General features: G+C 40.0%; 4 protein-coding genes across 7 annotated transcripts in view; 3 read left to right on the top strand and 1 right to left on the bottom strand.

Annotated features, from left to right (window-relative positions):
- Nucleotides 1-1,622, top strand: part of LOC104772035 — a gene marked incomplete in the record, with an annotated part of 1,864 nt that extends 242 nt beyond the window's left edge. Inside the window, 3 exon segments of the mRNA XM_010496682.2 lie at nt 178-296; nt 1,171-1,215; nt 1,446-1,622. Coding sequence (XP_010494984.1) covers nt 178-296; nt 1,171-1,190 — 139 coding nt within the window.
- On the bottom strand, nt 1,668-3,566 carry LOC104772964 (putative pentatricopeptide repeat-containing protein At5g47460). Its single transcript, XM_010497517.2, has one exon. It carries the CDS (start codon nt 3,464-3,466, stop codon nt 1,697-1,699), a length of 1,770 nt encoding a protein of 589 aa, XP_010495819.2. The 5' UTR covers nt 3,467-3,566; the 3' UTR covers nt 1,668-1,696.
- Nucleotides 3,794-5,609, top strand: LOC104772034 (WAT1-related protein At5g47470). The gene is made up of 7 exons (XM_010496677.2): nt 3,794-4,091; nt 4,189-4,254; nt 4,347-4,463; nt 4,543-4,765; nt 4,849-5,013; nt 5,093-5,244; nt 5,351-5,609. The coding sequence occupies exons 1-7, from the start codon at nt 3,847-3,849 to the stop codon at nt 5,475-5,477; spliced, it is 1,095 nt and encodes a 364-aa protein (XP_010494979.1). The 5' UTR covers nt 3,794-3,846; the 3' UTR covers nt 5,478-5,609.
- LOC104772036 (protein transport protein SEC16A homolog) overlaps nt 10,966-15,567 on the top strand; it is a 10,386-nt gene continuing 5,784 nt past the window's right edge. For 2 of the 4 annotated variants that reach the window (XM_010496683.2, XM_010496685.2), the window contains exon 1: nt 10,966-12,095. In XM_010496683.2, coding sequence (XP_010494985.1) covers nt 11,295-12,095 — 801 coding nt within the window. In that variant the 5' untranslated portion in view covers nt 10,966-11,294. Of the gene's footprint in view, nt 12,924-13,115; nt 13,437-13,531; nt 13,661-13,744; nt 13,868-13,950; nt 14,122-14,334; nt 14,470-14,546; nt 14,682-14,843; nt 14,972-15,054; nt 15,164-15,446; nt 15,556-15,567 lie in introns of all 4 variants that reach the window. The other 2 variants (XM_010496684.2, XM_019242177.1) reach the window with 2 other exon arrangements.

Here is a 15,567-nt window from a genome sequence, read left to right on the forward strand (position 1 = left end):
TGCTTCTCCTCTTCCCCGATTCTCTTTCTCCAGGTCTGTCGACTGTTTCCATGACTTCAATCGCCTAATTTCGAAATTTCAACTTCCCATTTCGTCATTTCTTTGATCTGTGGTGTTCCTAATTCTTCGATTTAGGGTTTTTCATCTGATGCGTGGGTTTTACCGTTTCTATGTTAGGTGTCCATCTGAGCTTGGGTGTGTTCAGTCGCTGTTACCGCTTCACAGCACGGTGGCGGCTGCTCGGTTGACGTCTTGCCTTAGCACTACTTCCAGAAGCAGCCGAGCTCTCTCTCAGGGTACTCTCTGCTGCACCTCTCCCGACCTCTAATTCTCTTTTCTGCTCTTTCTTTCTTGTGAGTATAGCTTTTTTTTTTTTTCTTTTTTTGGGTGCTTTCTTCTCTATTTTTGGATCCTTCTTTTTTTTTTTTTGTGTCTTTACAATTTGTAATTCTATGTTGCAGTTTTTAAATTGACTGAGCTCACATAAAATTTTGATACTTTTATGTATTGCACACATGGTCTTTGGTCTTAGCAGTCGATTTTGTGTTAGAAAGCTTTAAACCTTTTCTAGTCATTTACATGTGAGGACATTAAATTGCTGTGAGAAAAGGATTAAATTTATAGTAGCTTCGATGTTATGATTGATTGCTTATATGAAGTGTTGCAAGATCTATGATTAATTCATATGACTATGCTTTTTCCTTATTTATGTTAATTCTTCGTTTTCTGACTTTCTTACTTGGTAAAATAGTTGTATTATTATGTAGTGTTGGTAGATTTAATGTTTGACTCATAACAACTAGGAGGATTAACCCTAGTAAAACTAGTATATTGAGTGAATCAGTTTCTAGAGTTGTGAAAGAGTTTTGAGCTTTAGTGCCATTGTGTCCGTCTAATTATGAGTACTTGGTTCATGCAGGCACATAATTTCACCGTTACCATGTGGGATCCTTGCATCTTTATCAAGTATGAACCTTTTTTTAGTTTTAGTAATCCAAATGAAATATTGGAATACAAGCTGTAGGATAGATAGACCCCGGAAAACGTGGAATTGTCATTGTGTTTTTTTTGCTTTTCTTTTCTATGAATACCAGTCTAAGTTAGTTCATGATCTGCGTATAAGAGTGGCATATATACTCTAGTAATTTGTAAAAATGCTCTTTGTCCCAGATGGAATCGATGGCACGTGAGACGTATTTGCAGTTGTTTTGAAAGGTGGGCTCTGTCAACAATGCTTTGGTGATCATTTAGATTTTAGGAAGCTTATTTTAGATGAGATGCCTTGACTAGTTTACTGTTCATCTGATTTACTTTAACATTTTCCAAAGTTTCTTACCATGAAGTCAATATTGCCCAAAGCATCCGTCTTTCTTTCTTTCTTCTTGGTAAATATCAGTTCCTGTTTCTGTCCTAACCTTTATTTCTCTTTCTGTTTACTGTTGTAGAGATGGGCCTTTCAGTCCCAAGGTGACCTGATACATTCATGAAGATTATTACTATTGAGTGAGGAAAGCTTCTCTTAAACTTATAGACAAGTTCTTTGTTTGTGACTCCAGACTCGTGTCATTTTCATTTTGATTCATGAAAAAAAAAATGTAATACAGTTTCACCTTTTTCCACGAGTCAACTCCCAGATTCAAAGCTAGCTTGACATTATATTTAAATAACCAAAAGCTCAAAACTTAATAGATAGATACTAAAGCTGTATTGCTACATTCTGCTCTTGAATCCAGCTAGACCCGACTTCTTTCTTTACCCCTTTTTCTCTCATTATCTTCCTAATTTGACTAACTTCTCTCCATCTCTCATGGTAAGCATAGAGATTCGACATAACTATGTATACATACTCATCCTCATCAGCTTCCCCCAACTCAATCATCTTGGCGGCAACGATTTTGGCAGCTTTCAGATCCTTTCGAACACTACAAGCACCAAGCAAAGCCCTCCAAGCCACACTATCATACCCAAAACCAAAATCTTGAATCACCTTTTTTGCCTGCCAAACCTCTCCTGTCTGCCCCATAGCTCTTATAAGAGAACAACAATGCTCTATGCTTGGTTTGATCCCATACTCGTTGACCATCATCTCAAAGAAGCCAACTGTGACTTCCATTGGAACTTCACAATGAGAACAAACAGCTAAGAGATTCAAGAATGTGAACCGATCAGGTTTCATGAATCTTTCTTGTTTCAATTGGTTAAAGAGCTTGATTGCCTCAGTTGAATCGCCATTACGAGCATATCCAGAGATCATTGCGTTCCATGCAGTAAGATTCTTTCTAGGCATCTTGCAAAAGATCAGCTCAGCGTGCTTTAACATCCCGCATTTGGAATACATGTCTATAAGAGCACTTGCGACAACAACTCGAGAATCTAGACCAAGCTTGAGAGCACAAGAATGCATAAGGCTTCCCCATGGAACCACAGCGAGGGTGGCAATGGCGGCCAGAAATATTGACAAGCTGTACTCATCCAATCTGACTCCCAACGAATGCATTTTTTTGAAAAGTTCAGTAGCTTCTCCTGATTGCTCACTGTTGACATAGCCGGTCAATATAGTGTTCCATGAAGATGAATTAGGGTTAGGCATATCTGATAGAACCTGAAAGGCATTATTGAAATCCCCGGACTTGACAAAAGCATCGATGAGCTCGTTGTATGTTACAGTATCTGGATTTGGCATTTGGTGGAAAAACCAAAGTCCCAGCTGGAGCTTACAGTTCCTTGAGCAGGAAGCAACGATAGCATTCCAAGAAACAGTGTCCTTTTCTTCCATGTGCTGGAATACCAAAACTGCATCATCCATGGAACCACATTTACCGTACATGTCAATTAGACAATTACCCACTACGACATTGCCTTTCTCTAGGCCAAGCTTCACAGTCTTGGAATGGATACAGGCTCCAAGCAGCAAGAGACGCAGTCGTGAGCAAGCAGCTAAAGCGGCTGTAAAAGAGAATTCGTTAGGGAAGACATCAGATCTGTGGAGCTCGAGAAACAAAGAGAGTCCTTCCTGGAACCTTCCCGACTGAACATAACCAGAAACCAATGAGTTCCAAGAAATGACATCTGGGTAAGGCATTTCGTCAAACACTTTGTGAGCATCTTCCAGCGAGTCACTTGTCTTGTAAAACCTCATCAGGGAATTGGAAAGACGCGTATCTGAGACAAACCCATGTTTTATGACGTAACCATGAAGCTGCTGACACAAAGAAACGTAGCCATGGTTGCCGGAGACGCGGAGCAAGTGAACAAGTGGAGAAGCATCTGGCTTGTCGCCATCATTGATCAATTCAACGGCAGATCGTAACACGCCGATGGAATCGAACCGAGCCAGAGCAGGAAGGATGGTAGTCCATGAGTTCGAAGAAGCAGTGGAACCAACATGACTCCTCGTGGGAAAAGCTGTAAGTTTATTCGACACAGATCTTAGCATTTGACTTTTAAACAGACTGGTCCATACCATGATGTTGCTTCATATGTAATAAAAATTCCAAAAAATTTGGTAACGTTTTTAAAAAAAAAAAAAAAATGAATCTTTAATTTGGGGAAGATTGCAGAACAGAACAGAGATTGAAGGTTGGGATAAAAAGTGGCTTAAAATAGACAATAAAAATGTTTATATGGAAAGTAACAAATATAGATAGGTGTGTGGGAATAACAAATGAAGGGTTTGTTAATGAGAATGAGAGAGAAAGGAAGATAATGGTGAGGACGATTCCAGAGATATTTTCTGGATGAATGTAGGAGGAGAGATAGAGAGTAATTCATTTGTTCTAATCTTTTGATGTATTGCAATCTTATCCCAAACTCATTCATTATGCTTATTATGATGTATTTCCTGCCATGCAGTTTTTGTGTTTAGATTTGTATCAATCGGTGCTCAATCTCCTGGAGGAGAGGATGAAGAAGGAGATGATAGAAGAGGTGGTAATAGTAGGAGGTTTAGTTATGGTTCAATTCGTATACGCGGGCAATTCTTTGCTCATGAGTTATTTGATGTCACTCGGTCTCGGCCCTTTTACCATTGTCATCTTCTCTACATTTGCCACTTTCATTGTCCTCTCCCCTTTCGCCATTCTCTTCGAAAGGTTTGCCTTGCCCTGCTAACTTTTTCACATACCCTAGAAAAAAAACCAAACTTTTGTCTTTTCACATATTAAATTAATGGTTTGTTGTTCTAAACAGGAAGCAATGGCCGAATGAGCTTAGTTTGAGGCTGATTGTTAAGCTAGTTTTGATCGCCTTTGCTGGGTAAGTATCATCCTCCCTCCCCCCTTTACTCTCTTTTGTTGCGTTTTAAAAGTATGAAACTTGTTTTTAAATTGGCACAATTTCTTAAACAGGGTTACTCTGTTCCAGTCTCTGTTTCTAGAAGGAATCAGGTTGACGTCACCAGCAATGGCGACAGCGATGCCTAATCTCGCTCCTGGTCTCATTTTTTTCATAGCTTGGATCGTTGGGTGAGTAACTAAATCCTTGTTTTAACATGCAATCTCATACGGTGTCTCCAACATTAAGTGTGTCTTCTTTTCTGGATAGGTTAGAGAAGATGAATCTGAAATGTGTGTACAGCAAATTGAAGATCTTAGGGACATTGTTGTGCGTGTTCGGCGCTTTAACTATGAGCCTAATGCACAGCACTTCCATAAGACTCAACGAATACGGTAATGCCTCAGAATTCGTGTTTGATCGAGACAGAGTCGTCGGGTGTATCTACCTTCTTGGAGCCGTCTTTGTTTTATCAACCAACGTCGTTCTTCAGGCGAGTAACATGGTTCATAAATCAATCATCATATATATATATATAACCATTTTTGTTTAGTTTCTAAAAACCTGTTATTGCAGGCGTCAACATTAGCAGAGTTTCCGGCACCGATATCGTTAAGTGCAATAACGGCACTGCTAGGAGTGTTGATAACAACGGTGGTACTACTATTACAAAACCGAAAAGCAAAAGTACTTGCCACTTCATTTGTTAGTTTCGGTAACCTCGTTGGTTATTCTGTCCTAGTAAGTTTCAGACGATGGATTATTCGTTTATACATAACATAAGTAAAATGGTTTATGGTTATAACACTTGAAATGGCAGGGAGGGACAGTGAGTGGAGCATGTGTTAGCTTTAATGGATGGGCAATGAAGAAACGTGGACCGGTTTTGGTTTCAATGTTCAGTCCTTTCGCTACTGTTATTTCGGTTGCTTACTCCGTTTTTACATTAGGAGAGTCCGTTAGCCTTGGAAGGTAACATTATTCACACAACTCTTTTAACAACAATCTTACGTGGTAACATTTGAGTTTCTTACTTTTTAAATGAATGATTTAACAAAAAAAGAAAAAAAAATTGCAGTGTGGGAGGGATGGTGTTGATGTTTGTAGGGCTATACCTCGTGTTATGGGCAAAAGGCAAAGAAGGGTTTTTAGAAACTGAGAGTTTTGAGAGTGAGTTTGACTCTAAGAAGCCTCTTCTCTCTTGATTGTTTGCTTTGTTGTGTATCATCTTCTTCTTCTTCTTCTATCAATTTATGGAAAAAAAGGAAAAACAAAAAATGGTAGAGAGTTGGATATCAAGTTTTTTTATTAGTCTTACTGCTTAGTCAACATTTTAAACGGGGGGAAAAAAAAAATAGAAATATAGAGTTTTGATATTGTTTTTTCGCAGAGCATTGATAGAAGATGATGGATGAAGTCACAATACAAATCATATCGAATTACAAGTTTGTTTCATAATTCATAGTATGCTTTTTTCTTTCCTCATGAGTTAAATCAATCATCTTAAAACTCCACCAAAGATGACAAGCTAATTAACATGTGTATAATGTTAGTATACCAAATTTAGTGAACTTAGATTTTTTTACAATATGTTTTAAGATAATACCCTTTAATTTAACGTGAAATTACTCAATTTTTACATAATTTCAAAATTATCTTTTCTTTTTAACGTCTTTAGATAAATTTAAAATAATTTACCTAATCTTTTTTTTGGTAAGTAATAATTTACCTAATCTTTGAATAAACAACTCCTTAAACAAACAGAAAGTTTTCTTTTATTTTTTTTGGTAATAAAACAAACAGGAAGAAAATAACGAGGAAATTTTATCTTGTGAATTTTTTAAACATACTATTATTATTGTTAGCGTGGAGATGCTTTAATTAGATTTTTTATACATCATCATTTATGGAACACAATCTCAATCTATATCATTTTCTCTAATCTATTTATTAAGAGGGGTTTTTCAATCAACATTATTGATTTTTATACTCTGTAATTTATTTTGGTAAAACGTTATGAAAAGGTAATTTTCATGTGTTTTTCTTCTATATTTTGAAACTAGTTTATGATCCCGTGCATACGCACAGATTTTAAAATGTTAAAATCAGTATGATATATTCTAAATTTATGTGTTCATGAATCTTAAAATATCTTTACATGATACATCTTATTGAAATTTGATTTTTAAAACTAATGGTATGGTTTTAAACTACTTTTCATGGCTGCCCCCACCCCCAAAAAAAAAATTATAACAACTTCACATTCATAAAATGTTTTCTTTTTTCTTACAAAAAAAGGATCATGTTGGTATAGTTATTTTGTTTGAGGTATATTTGCTTAATTTTGATTAAATTGAATAATTGTTAAAATTACATGTGTCAAGACATTATTGGTCAGGTGATATGTAAGGAACTAAGGATAAGTGATCCGGTCAATACTATTGCTCACTAGTCAATAGTCATTAACGTTTTTTTTTTAATCGTCTGTGATATATAAAGAAAAGTTGAAATACAATGTTTCAAATAGAGAAAGCAAACCAAAAACCAAGCAAAACGGGAAAACAACACCCGATATTAAGTATAGCTATCACGTGCAATCTGCTCATGTAACCAAGCAGGACCTCCCATAGCCAAATACGAGTTCAACCTGCCGTCTCGTGTAACACTATTAGCAAGCGATCGCACCACTCCATTCGACTTAGGTGACGCAAGGTGTATTGATACATTCTGCAAATGCACCATAACTTGGCTTATCTTATGAAGCAGTGAACGATACTTAGGCCAAGCCTGCGGTTTTTCAAGCGCCTGAATTACTGCATCACAATCTGTCCAGACTTCAAACGAGAGGATTTGTAAGATCTGTAAACTCTCCAAACACCAAAGCAAACATTGTAGTTCTGCAGCAATTCTATTCACTGTCGGTAGAAACGCATGCCGGGAATGGAACAGAACATCACCTACATGATTCCTAAGAATCCAAGCTCCCCCCGCATAGTGCTGACTACTAGCCCAAGATGCGTTAATATTACATTTCAGTATTCCAAACGCTGGTTTAGTCCACCTCTTCTGTGACATACCCCCTCGCATAATACCCACAACTGACCTTTGCTCTTGCTTCTGCAACTCATTCAGTTTTAACCATTCCTCAGCATCCGCCACCGCACCTGCAATTAACACATGATGGTCCTGCAGCTTGTTATTGAAAACCATCCCATTACGAGCCTTCCATATCTCCCATAAAATCCAAGGTATAGCAAGGCGTAGGGACGATGGTAGATCAGTATTAGTAATAAGCCTCAAACAATGACCAATGTTCTCCGAGACCGAAGTAGAGAAACCTTGGACAGGCAAAGGTAGAGCAGTAGCTGACCAAACCGTTGACGCCACAGGACAAAGGAACAGAGCATGTGACACAGTTTCGTCGGCAGATCTGCACACCTGACATATCGGATTAACTTGTAGACCATGATTCCTCATGCAGTCCGCAACTGCTATAGCACCTGAGAGGACTCTCCATAGAAACATTCTTATTTTTGGAGCTGTCTCAACTGTCCAAACCTTTTGTTTTAGTTCATTCAACACTCGTGAGCCCTCTGATTCGCCACCCGGGACCTCCATAGCTTTAGAGCTCAACCAATAACCACTCTTTACTGAGTAGTGTCCATTATTCGTATACGCCCATACCAACCTATCTTGAAGCCGCGTATCCGGGGGAAATGATCTTATTTTGATAACATCACAGGGGGGAAAAAGTTCCTGAAGAGCCTGCAGATTCCAGTCCCCTTGATTAGTGATAAGTTCAGACACTCGGAGATTCAAATTTATCATCTGCTCCTTATTACATGGTCTCCGTGGAAGCTCATCAAAAACCCACTTATCCAGCCAAACGTTGGTATCCAAACCATCACCTATGGACTTCATGAGGCCCTTTTCCAACAACTCTCTCCCAAATAATATACTTCTCCAAGCATAAGACGGTCGCGGACCAAGATTAGCCTCCATAAACGATATCGAGGGAAAATATCTTGCTTTATACACCCGTGCCAGTAACGAAGATGGTGCATCCAGGAGGCGCCAAGCTTGCTTCGCAAGAAGAGCTTGATTAAAACGGCCTATATCCCTGAATCCTAAGCCACCCTGATCCTTTGACTTACACATTTTCTCCCAAGAAACCCAATGCATCTTCTGCTTCTCCTCCACTGCATTCCACCAAAAGTTAGCCATCGCACTCGTTATCTTCTTACATTGGTGTTTCGATAGCCTAAAGCAGGACATCGCATACACCGGAAGAGCAAGCGCCACTGCTTTAAGCAAAACTTCTTTTCCCCCCAAGGACAATGTTTTCTCGAACCAACCGCGTAATCGAGATGTTAATCTATCTGTTATATACGCTAACATGTCCTTCTTGGAGCCACTAAAGCATTCAGGGAGGCCTAAGTACTTACCAGCCCCTCCCTCTTGTTCAATACCCGTAAACAAACCGATAACCCTCCTCATGTACGGATCTAACTTCTTTCCAAAGGTTATCGATGATTTTTGGAGATTTATCTCTTGACCAGACGCATCTCCATACAACCTTAAATACTGTAACAGGTTTGAACATTCCAAAAGACTAGCACGACACAGAAATAGGCTGTCATCAGCAAAAAAGAGGTGCTGGATCGAAGGACACTCCGGTGTAAGTTTCAGCCCCGTGAGTCTACCCTCTTGCTCTGCCTTGTTCATCACATGGACTAGTGCCTCCGCACAGAGAATAAAGAGAAAGGGGGACAAAGGATCCCCTTGTCTAATCCCCCTCTCTGGTTTAATGAAGCCATGTTCCTTCCCGTTAATGAGAACCGAGAAGGTAACTGAACGCACACAGCTCATAATCCAGTTAACCCATTTAATATCAAAACCAAGCCTAATAAGCAGTTCTTCAAGAAAATTCCACTCTACTCTGTCGTAGGCTTTAGACATATCTGTCTTAATGGCTAGAAATTCCTCATTACAACCTGCTTTCGTCTGAAGCGCATGGACCAATTCGTGTGCTAAAAGTATGTTATCAGTTATGAGGCGACCCGACACAAAGGCACCTTGAGTGTCTGATACTATTTTAGGCAGGAACCGCTTCAAACGCTGACATAAAACTTTAGACACTGTTTTGTATAATACAGAACACAGACTGATAGGCCTTAGGTTGGTCATGCGAGTAGGATTCTGCACCTTCGGGATTAGACATATCTGCGTAAAATTCCAATCAGATGGAAGATGACCAGATGCAAAAAACTGTTGCACCTCCTGCACCACCTGAGGTCCAACAACATCCCAATATTCCTTAAAGAATTGACTCGACATACCATCCGCCCCTGGCGTCTTCTCCCCTTTGATGCTAAAAACTGCATTCTTTATTTCCAATGCAGAAACCGGGCGAATTAGTTCTGCATTCATACTATCAGTGACACGAGGCACCATCCCATCTAGAGCTTCCATTATGGCACTAGGATTTGAGCTAGTAAACATCTTGCGGAAATATGCCACGGCCACCTCTCCTTTAGACCCCTCAGAGAACTGCTCTACACCATTTTCATCAAAAAGAGATAAAATCTTATTCTGAATCCTACGCCGTTGAACACTACCGTGAAAAAACTTCGTGTTGCGGTCACCCCCCTGCAACCATTGTTCTCGACTCCTTTCCTTCCAATAAAGCTCTTCTGCTCGATAATTCTCAGCCAGTTCCCAGCGCAGATCCCGCATAAGCTGAAAGTTAGGATGTATTTTGGTACCCTCTGCATCCAGTTGCTCTCTAACCTGCTGTATCCGCACTTTGGAATTCAGATTTTGTGATCTTTTCCATCCAGAAATAGTTCTTCTACACTCCGCAATCCGACTCATCACAGATGTTTGTCCCGTAGTCACGCCTTTGTTCCAACCTGATTGAACCACCGCAGCGAAATCCGGTTTAGAGATCCATCTTTTGTTAAAAATGAACCTTCCTGATCTAGAAACATTATCATTAGCCAAGCGTAGCAGTAATGCCCTGTGATCCGAGCCAATCCTTTCCATATATTCACCCTGCACCCGTGGAAACAGCTGAAACCATGCTTCATTCCCAAGGGCTCTATCCAAACAGCACTGGATCCACATATTATTGCGTTTACCGGCCCACGACAGTCTATTACCAATACTGGAGACCTCCCGTAGGCGACAATCAAGAATCATATTTCTAAAAGGGAAAAATGATGATTCCGCCCGTGCTGGACCTCCAAGCTTCTCAGTATTACTGACCATTTCATTCAAGTCACCTATGACCAGCCATGGTGCATCTCGAGACACCCCAATGTCAACAAGTGAATCCCATACACCTTGTCTCAAACTACTTACCGGATCCCCATAGACACAAGAAACATAAAACGAAAGTGATCCAAGCTTGGCCTTCACGTCTATGATTCGGTGATCTGCACTAATAACTTCAACTTCATAAGATGGCTTCCAGAATAGAGCCAATCCTCCACTGAGCCCCACTGGATCCACTATATGCGAGTACTCGTACCCCAAACTCCAATAGTCATTAACGTTACGAAAAAAAAAAACGAATTAATTTTTTTTGCTTTTTGACGTCATAAAAATGGATTCATTATGGGCTCATCTCATCAATACATACATAATCGTCCCTATGACGAATCATTAATCTTGTGGTTACTCTTACAAATACATATAAAAGGGTAATTTCGGAAAAGAAAATCCCAAAAAAAATAAAATCAAAGAGTCTCTCTCTCAATCGATCTCGAAGATTTCACCGACTAATCAAATCGGAGTTTGAATCGGAGATTAAGATCCGGGAAATCACCGACGATTCCTTTCTAGATTTGGATCGGTCTATGCCACTCTCTACTCTATTTGATCTTTGATCTTCTATAAAAAATTTTAACTTTCGTTTTGGATTCTCGGGAGAAAGCTTGCAGATCCATCCATCTCTTTCTGTGATTTTTGTGGGGTTTTAGGGTTAGGGTTTTTAATTTCGATTCCGCTTGTCAAATTTGATGGCTTCGACTGCTGATTTCTTGTTGGAGGATCAAACGGACGAGGATTTCTTCGATAAACTTGTTGATGATTCCTATACTCCCACCGCTTCTTCCTCTGCTAAGGAGCTAAAATTCGACGACGGCAGTGACTCTGATGATGTCAAAGCTTTTGCGAATCTCTCTGTTGCTGACGATTTTGTGGGTGATGGAGATGTCGCGTTGAACGAAGCGGTTTTGGGGAACCATGTTGTTGCAAACGAGGGTACGAGTGGCTCGGTGGGAAAAGACGAGCCTTCTTCATCTATTGCCGCCGCGGAAGCTGTTCAACTTGTCAGCAGCGATGCCAATAAGTTAAGGGAGGATGATGTGGTGAGATCGGAGGTTGATGATATCCCACCACTATCTGAAACAGCAAAAGAAAGTAATTTAGTCGACGGATCTGGGAGTCCTGGGGTTAAGGAGGTTGATTGGGGTTCGTTTTGTGCGGATTCATCTGCCAACGACGGTCGTGGGTTTGGTTCTTACTCTGATTTCTTCACTGAGTTGGATGGACCTGCAGGAGATTTACAGGGAAAGGCGGAGGTAGCTGTGGCCACTGGGGGAAATTTAGTATCTAATGATACAAACAACACAAGTGTTGGTTTGGATCATTCGGCAGGGTTTGAGCAACATCAGGGTCAAGTGCACCACGGTTCTGCAAGCGGGCAGTATGTAGGTGACAGTCAATCTTGGGAAAATCTCTATCCTGGATGGACTTATGATGCAAGCACTGCCCAATGGTATCAAGTTGATGGTCATGATGTAAGCGCTAATTCACAGGAGAGTTATATAAACTCAACAGTTGCTGCTGATAACTCGGATGTTGCTTATCTGAAACAGAGTACAGCATCTACAGTGGCTGGCACTACTGAGAGTGTGTCTACTTGGAACCAGGTTTCACAAGTGGGCAGTGGATATCCAGAACACATGGTATTTGACGCCCAGTATCCTGGATGGTACTATGATACAATTGCTCAAGAGTGGCGGTCTCTGGACAGCTACAACCAGGCTTCTCAAACATCCGTAACTGGTGAAGCTCATGATCAGCATGTTCAGAATGGTCATGCTCTTACAGCTATGTATCACAGTAATAGCGAGAGTAGTATGTATAATTTTAATGATAAAAACCAGACATTCAAAGCGCAAGAGTTTCCTATTCAGAGCCAACAAGGAAGTTGGGACCAATCTTACCATGCCAACAACCAGCAGGCTACAAACACTTGGCAATCAATAAATGCAGGTGAACAAGAGTCGGCTGTAATTTCTGATTCATTATCAAGCTTCGGAGGAAACCAGCAATTAGAACCTGCGGCGGAACAGTTTAAGCCAAATGTGATTGGAACTCAGAGCTTCATCCCTCAGCATATGAATGTGGCTAGTGTCACGCAGAATGGACCATTGAGTTTCTCAAACCATTCCTTTAGTAGACAGCAATCTGTAGGTGATGCTCAACAATCTTTTCAGACCAATCAGCTTTTCTCCCCAAGCGCAGGAAGATCATCTGATGGGCGTCCACCACATGCACTTGTTAATTTTGGGTTTGGTGGGAAGCTCATTGTAATGAAGGATAATAATGGCCCTCTGCAGAATTCATCATTTCGAAGTCAGGTTAGTCCTTATGTGTGGATTATCTTTAGTTTATTTTACACCTTGGGAAGTCTATGCCAACTACTGTAGAGCTGTTACTTTTTTTGGGTGCCTATTATTAACATGCATGAAATATATTGTCCAATTGTAACCTCAATAAAGTGAAATTTAATTCTGGTTTAACTGCTGATCTTATTCTATTTGAATTCAAAGGGAACTGGGGGAAGCACCGTCTCTGTCTTAAACTTGGCAGAAGTTATTTCAGGGAGTGTCTCTTATTCAAGTCCCGGGGAAGACTCTTTGAGCTACTTCCGTTGTCTGCATCAACAATCTTTTCCAGGTCCTTTGGTAGGAGGAAATGTTGGAAGCAAAGAGTTGCATAAGTGGATTGATGAGAGACTACTAAATTGTGAATCTTCCAACATGAATTTTTCAAGAGGGAAACTCTTAAAGATGCTTCTTTCTTTGCTCAAAATATCTTGTCAGCATTATGGGAAACTCCGATCTCCTTTTGGCACTGATGCATCGCAAAAGGTGAGCAATTCATGAGATGTCTTGTCAATTATTTTCTTAAAGGAAACATTTGTATAGGTTGCAACTTCCTCATCTTGGTATTTACACTGAAACAGGAGACGGATACTGCAGAAGCAGCAGTCGCCAAACTTTTTGCATTCGCCAAGAAAGATGGCATCCAAAATGGCGGTTATACTCCTTTTAGCCAATGCCTGCAGCATTTACCACCTGAATCACAAATGGAAGTGAGTATTTGACATTAAATCCCATATGCTCTTTCGATGAAGTTTTGTTTTTTCCTGATTAACTCATGTGGAAGATTTTCCCAGGTAACTGCTTCAGAGGTTCAGAATCTTCTGGCTTCTGGTAGAAAAATGGAGGCTCTACAATGTGCACAAGAAGGCCATTTATGGGGACCAGCACTTGTTATCGCGGCACAACTTGGGGATCAGGTCCCTTTCCCTTGGTTGCTATAGATCTAGACATATCACTCTCGTTGATGTTTTACTGACATGGTTGATGTCTTTTATTGCAGTTCTATGTAGACACTGTGAAACAAATGGCCCTACGCCATCTGATACCAGGGTCACCTTTACGAACATTGTGCTTGCTGGTTGCTGGACAACCAGAAGAAGTGTTTTCAACTGGAAGTACAAGCGATATCCATTTTCCTGGTTCTGTAAATGTGCCTCAACAACAACCACAGGTAATACATTATCTATTTCTCCCCTGTCAGACAATGTGATAGATTAAAGAGAGAAAAAATAAACTTGAAATGCAATGACAGAAAACGTAGGGTAGAGACAGTTCTCTACCACAGGGATCTAGTTCACTCTTTGATTTCAAAGGACATATTTTCTTCTGCAGCTCTGCCACAGGGAGCTTTTTAATAATGTCTCTTTGTTTCCTTGAAATTCAGTTTGGAAGTAGTAGCATGCAGTGCATGCTTGACAATTGGGAAGAGAATTTGGGTATAATAACTGCTAACAGAACCACAGGTGATGAGCTTGTGATTACTAATCTTGGAGATAACATATGGAAAGAACGGGGAGAGGTGGTTCTCTGCCTTGTTGTATTGTTTTACTTTATGGAAGACTTTATAATGACATTTAGATTACTGTTATGAATCAGATAATTGCGGCGCATATTTGCTATTTAATCGCGGATATGGACTTTGATCCATACTCAGAAAGCGCCAGAATCTGCCTTGTTGGGGCGGACCATTGGAAATGTCCTCGAACATATGCAAGTCCCGAGGCTATACAGGTGATTTTTTTAACACTGTGGATTTTAGTTATCAGAATACTAGACGGAAGATTCTATTTTGAGAATATCATGAATAGAAACTCTGACGAAATTCATGGAGTACACTATTCTTTTTCTTGTTTGATATTGTCTTGATTCGTCGATTGATCTGTACATGGGCAGAGAACAGAGTTATATGAATACTCCAAGACGCTGGGAAACTCTCAGTATATCCTGTCGTCGTTTCAACCATATAAAATCATATATGCCCATATGCTGGCTGAAGTTGGTAAACTTTCGGCTGCACAAAAGTAAGAAGATTCACTTTCCATCATCTACTCCTTGGTTAGACTGTATACGGCTTCTTGATGTCGTTCATCTGTGGCTGTTACAGGTATTGTCAAGCAGTATTAAAATGCCTCAAGACTGGTCGATCATCTGAAGGAGAAATGTTGAAACAGTTTGTTCTATCTCTTGAAGAGAGAATCCGTATCCATCAACAGGTAGAACTTACAAAACTTCTGGTTCCAATAGAATTACATAAAAACAGTTGATTTTTCCGGTGTCTTTTACATCTGTTAGCTGCCTTTTCCTTTAAATGGAAATGTGCAAGTTGCCAGAAAAAGAAATTGCAACTGTGAATAAGAATTACGTCTGTGAGGTGTACTTCTATTAAAGATGTAAAAAAAGAAATTCAAACTTTATGGATATCCATACAACTGGGAATGATGTAAAGCTTCTTTTTTTTTACTAATGATCCAACCTAATTAGACATTTCTATTTCAGGGCGGGTATGCTGTGAATTTGGCCCCAGCAAAACTTGTTGGAAAACTTATGGGCTTAATTGATAGTGCAGCATCTCGTGTTGTTGGGGGCATGCCACCACCTGCACCACATTCAACAACTG

Source organism: Camelina sativa, chromosome 20, assembly GCF_000633955.1.
Source record: "Camelina sativa cultivar DH55 chromosome 20, Cs, whole genome shotgun sequence".
NCBI classification, from domain to species: domain Eukaryota; kingdom Viridiplantae; phylum Streptophyta; class Magnoliopsida; order Brassicales; family Brassicaceae; genus Camelina; species Camelina sativa.

Coding starts and splice junctions, on each gene's coding strand:
- LOC104772964 (XM_010497517.2), bottom strand. CDS start 3,466: ATGGTATGGACCAGTCTGTTTAAAAGTCAAATGCTAAGATCTGTGTCG.
- LOC104772034 (XM_010496677.2), top strand. CDS start 3,847: ATGCAGTTTTTGTGTTTAGATTTGTATCAATCGGTGCTCAATCTCCTG. Junction 4,464..4,542: donor TTCATAGCTTGGATCGTTGG/GTGAGTAACTAA, acceptor TTTTCTGGATAG/GTTAGAGAAGATGAATCTGA. Junction 5,245..5,350: donor GAGTCCGTTAGCCTTGGAAG/GTAACATTATTC, acceptor AAAAAATTGCAG/TGTGGGAGGGATGGTGTTGA.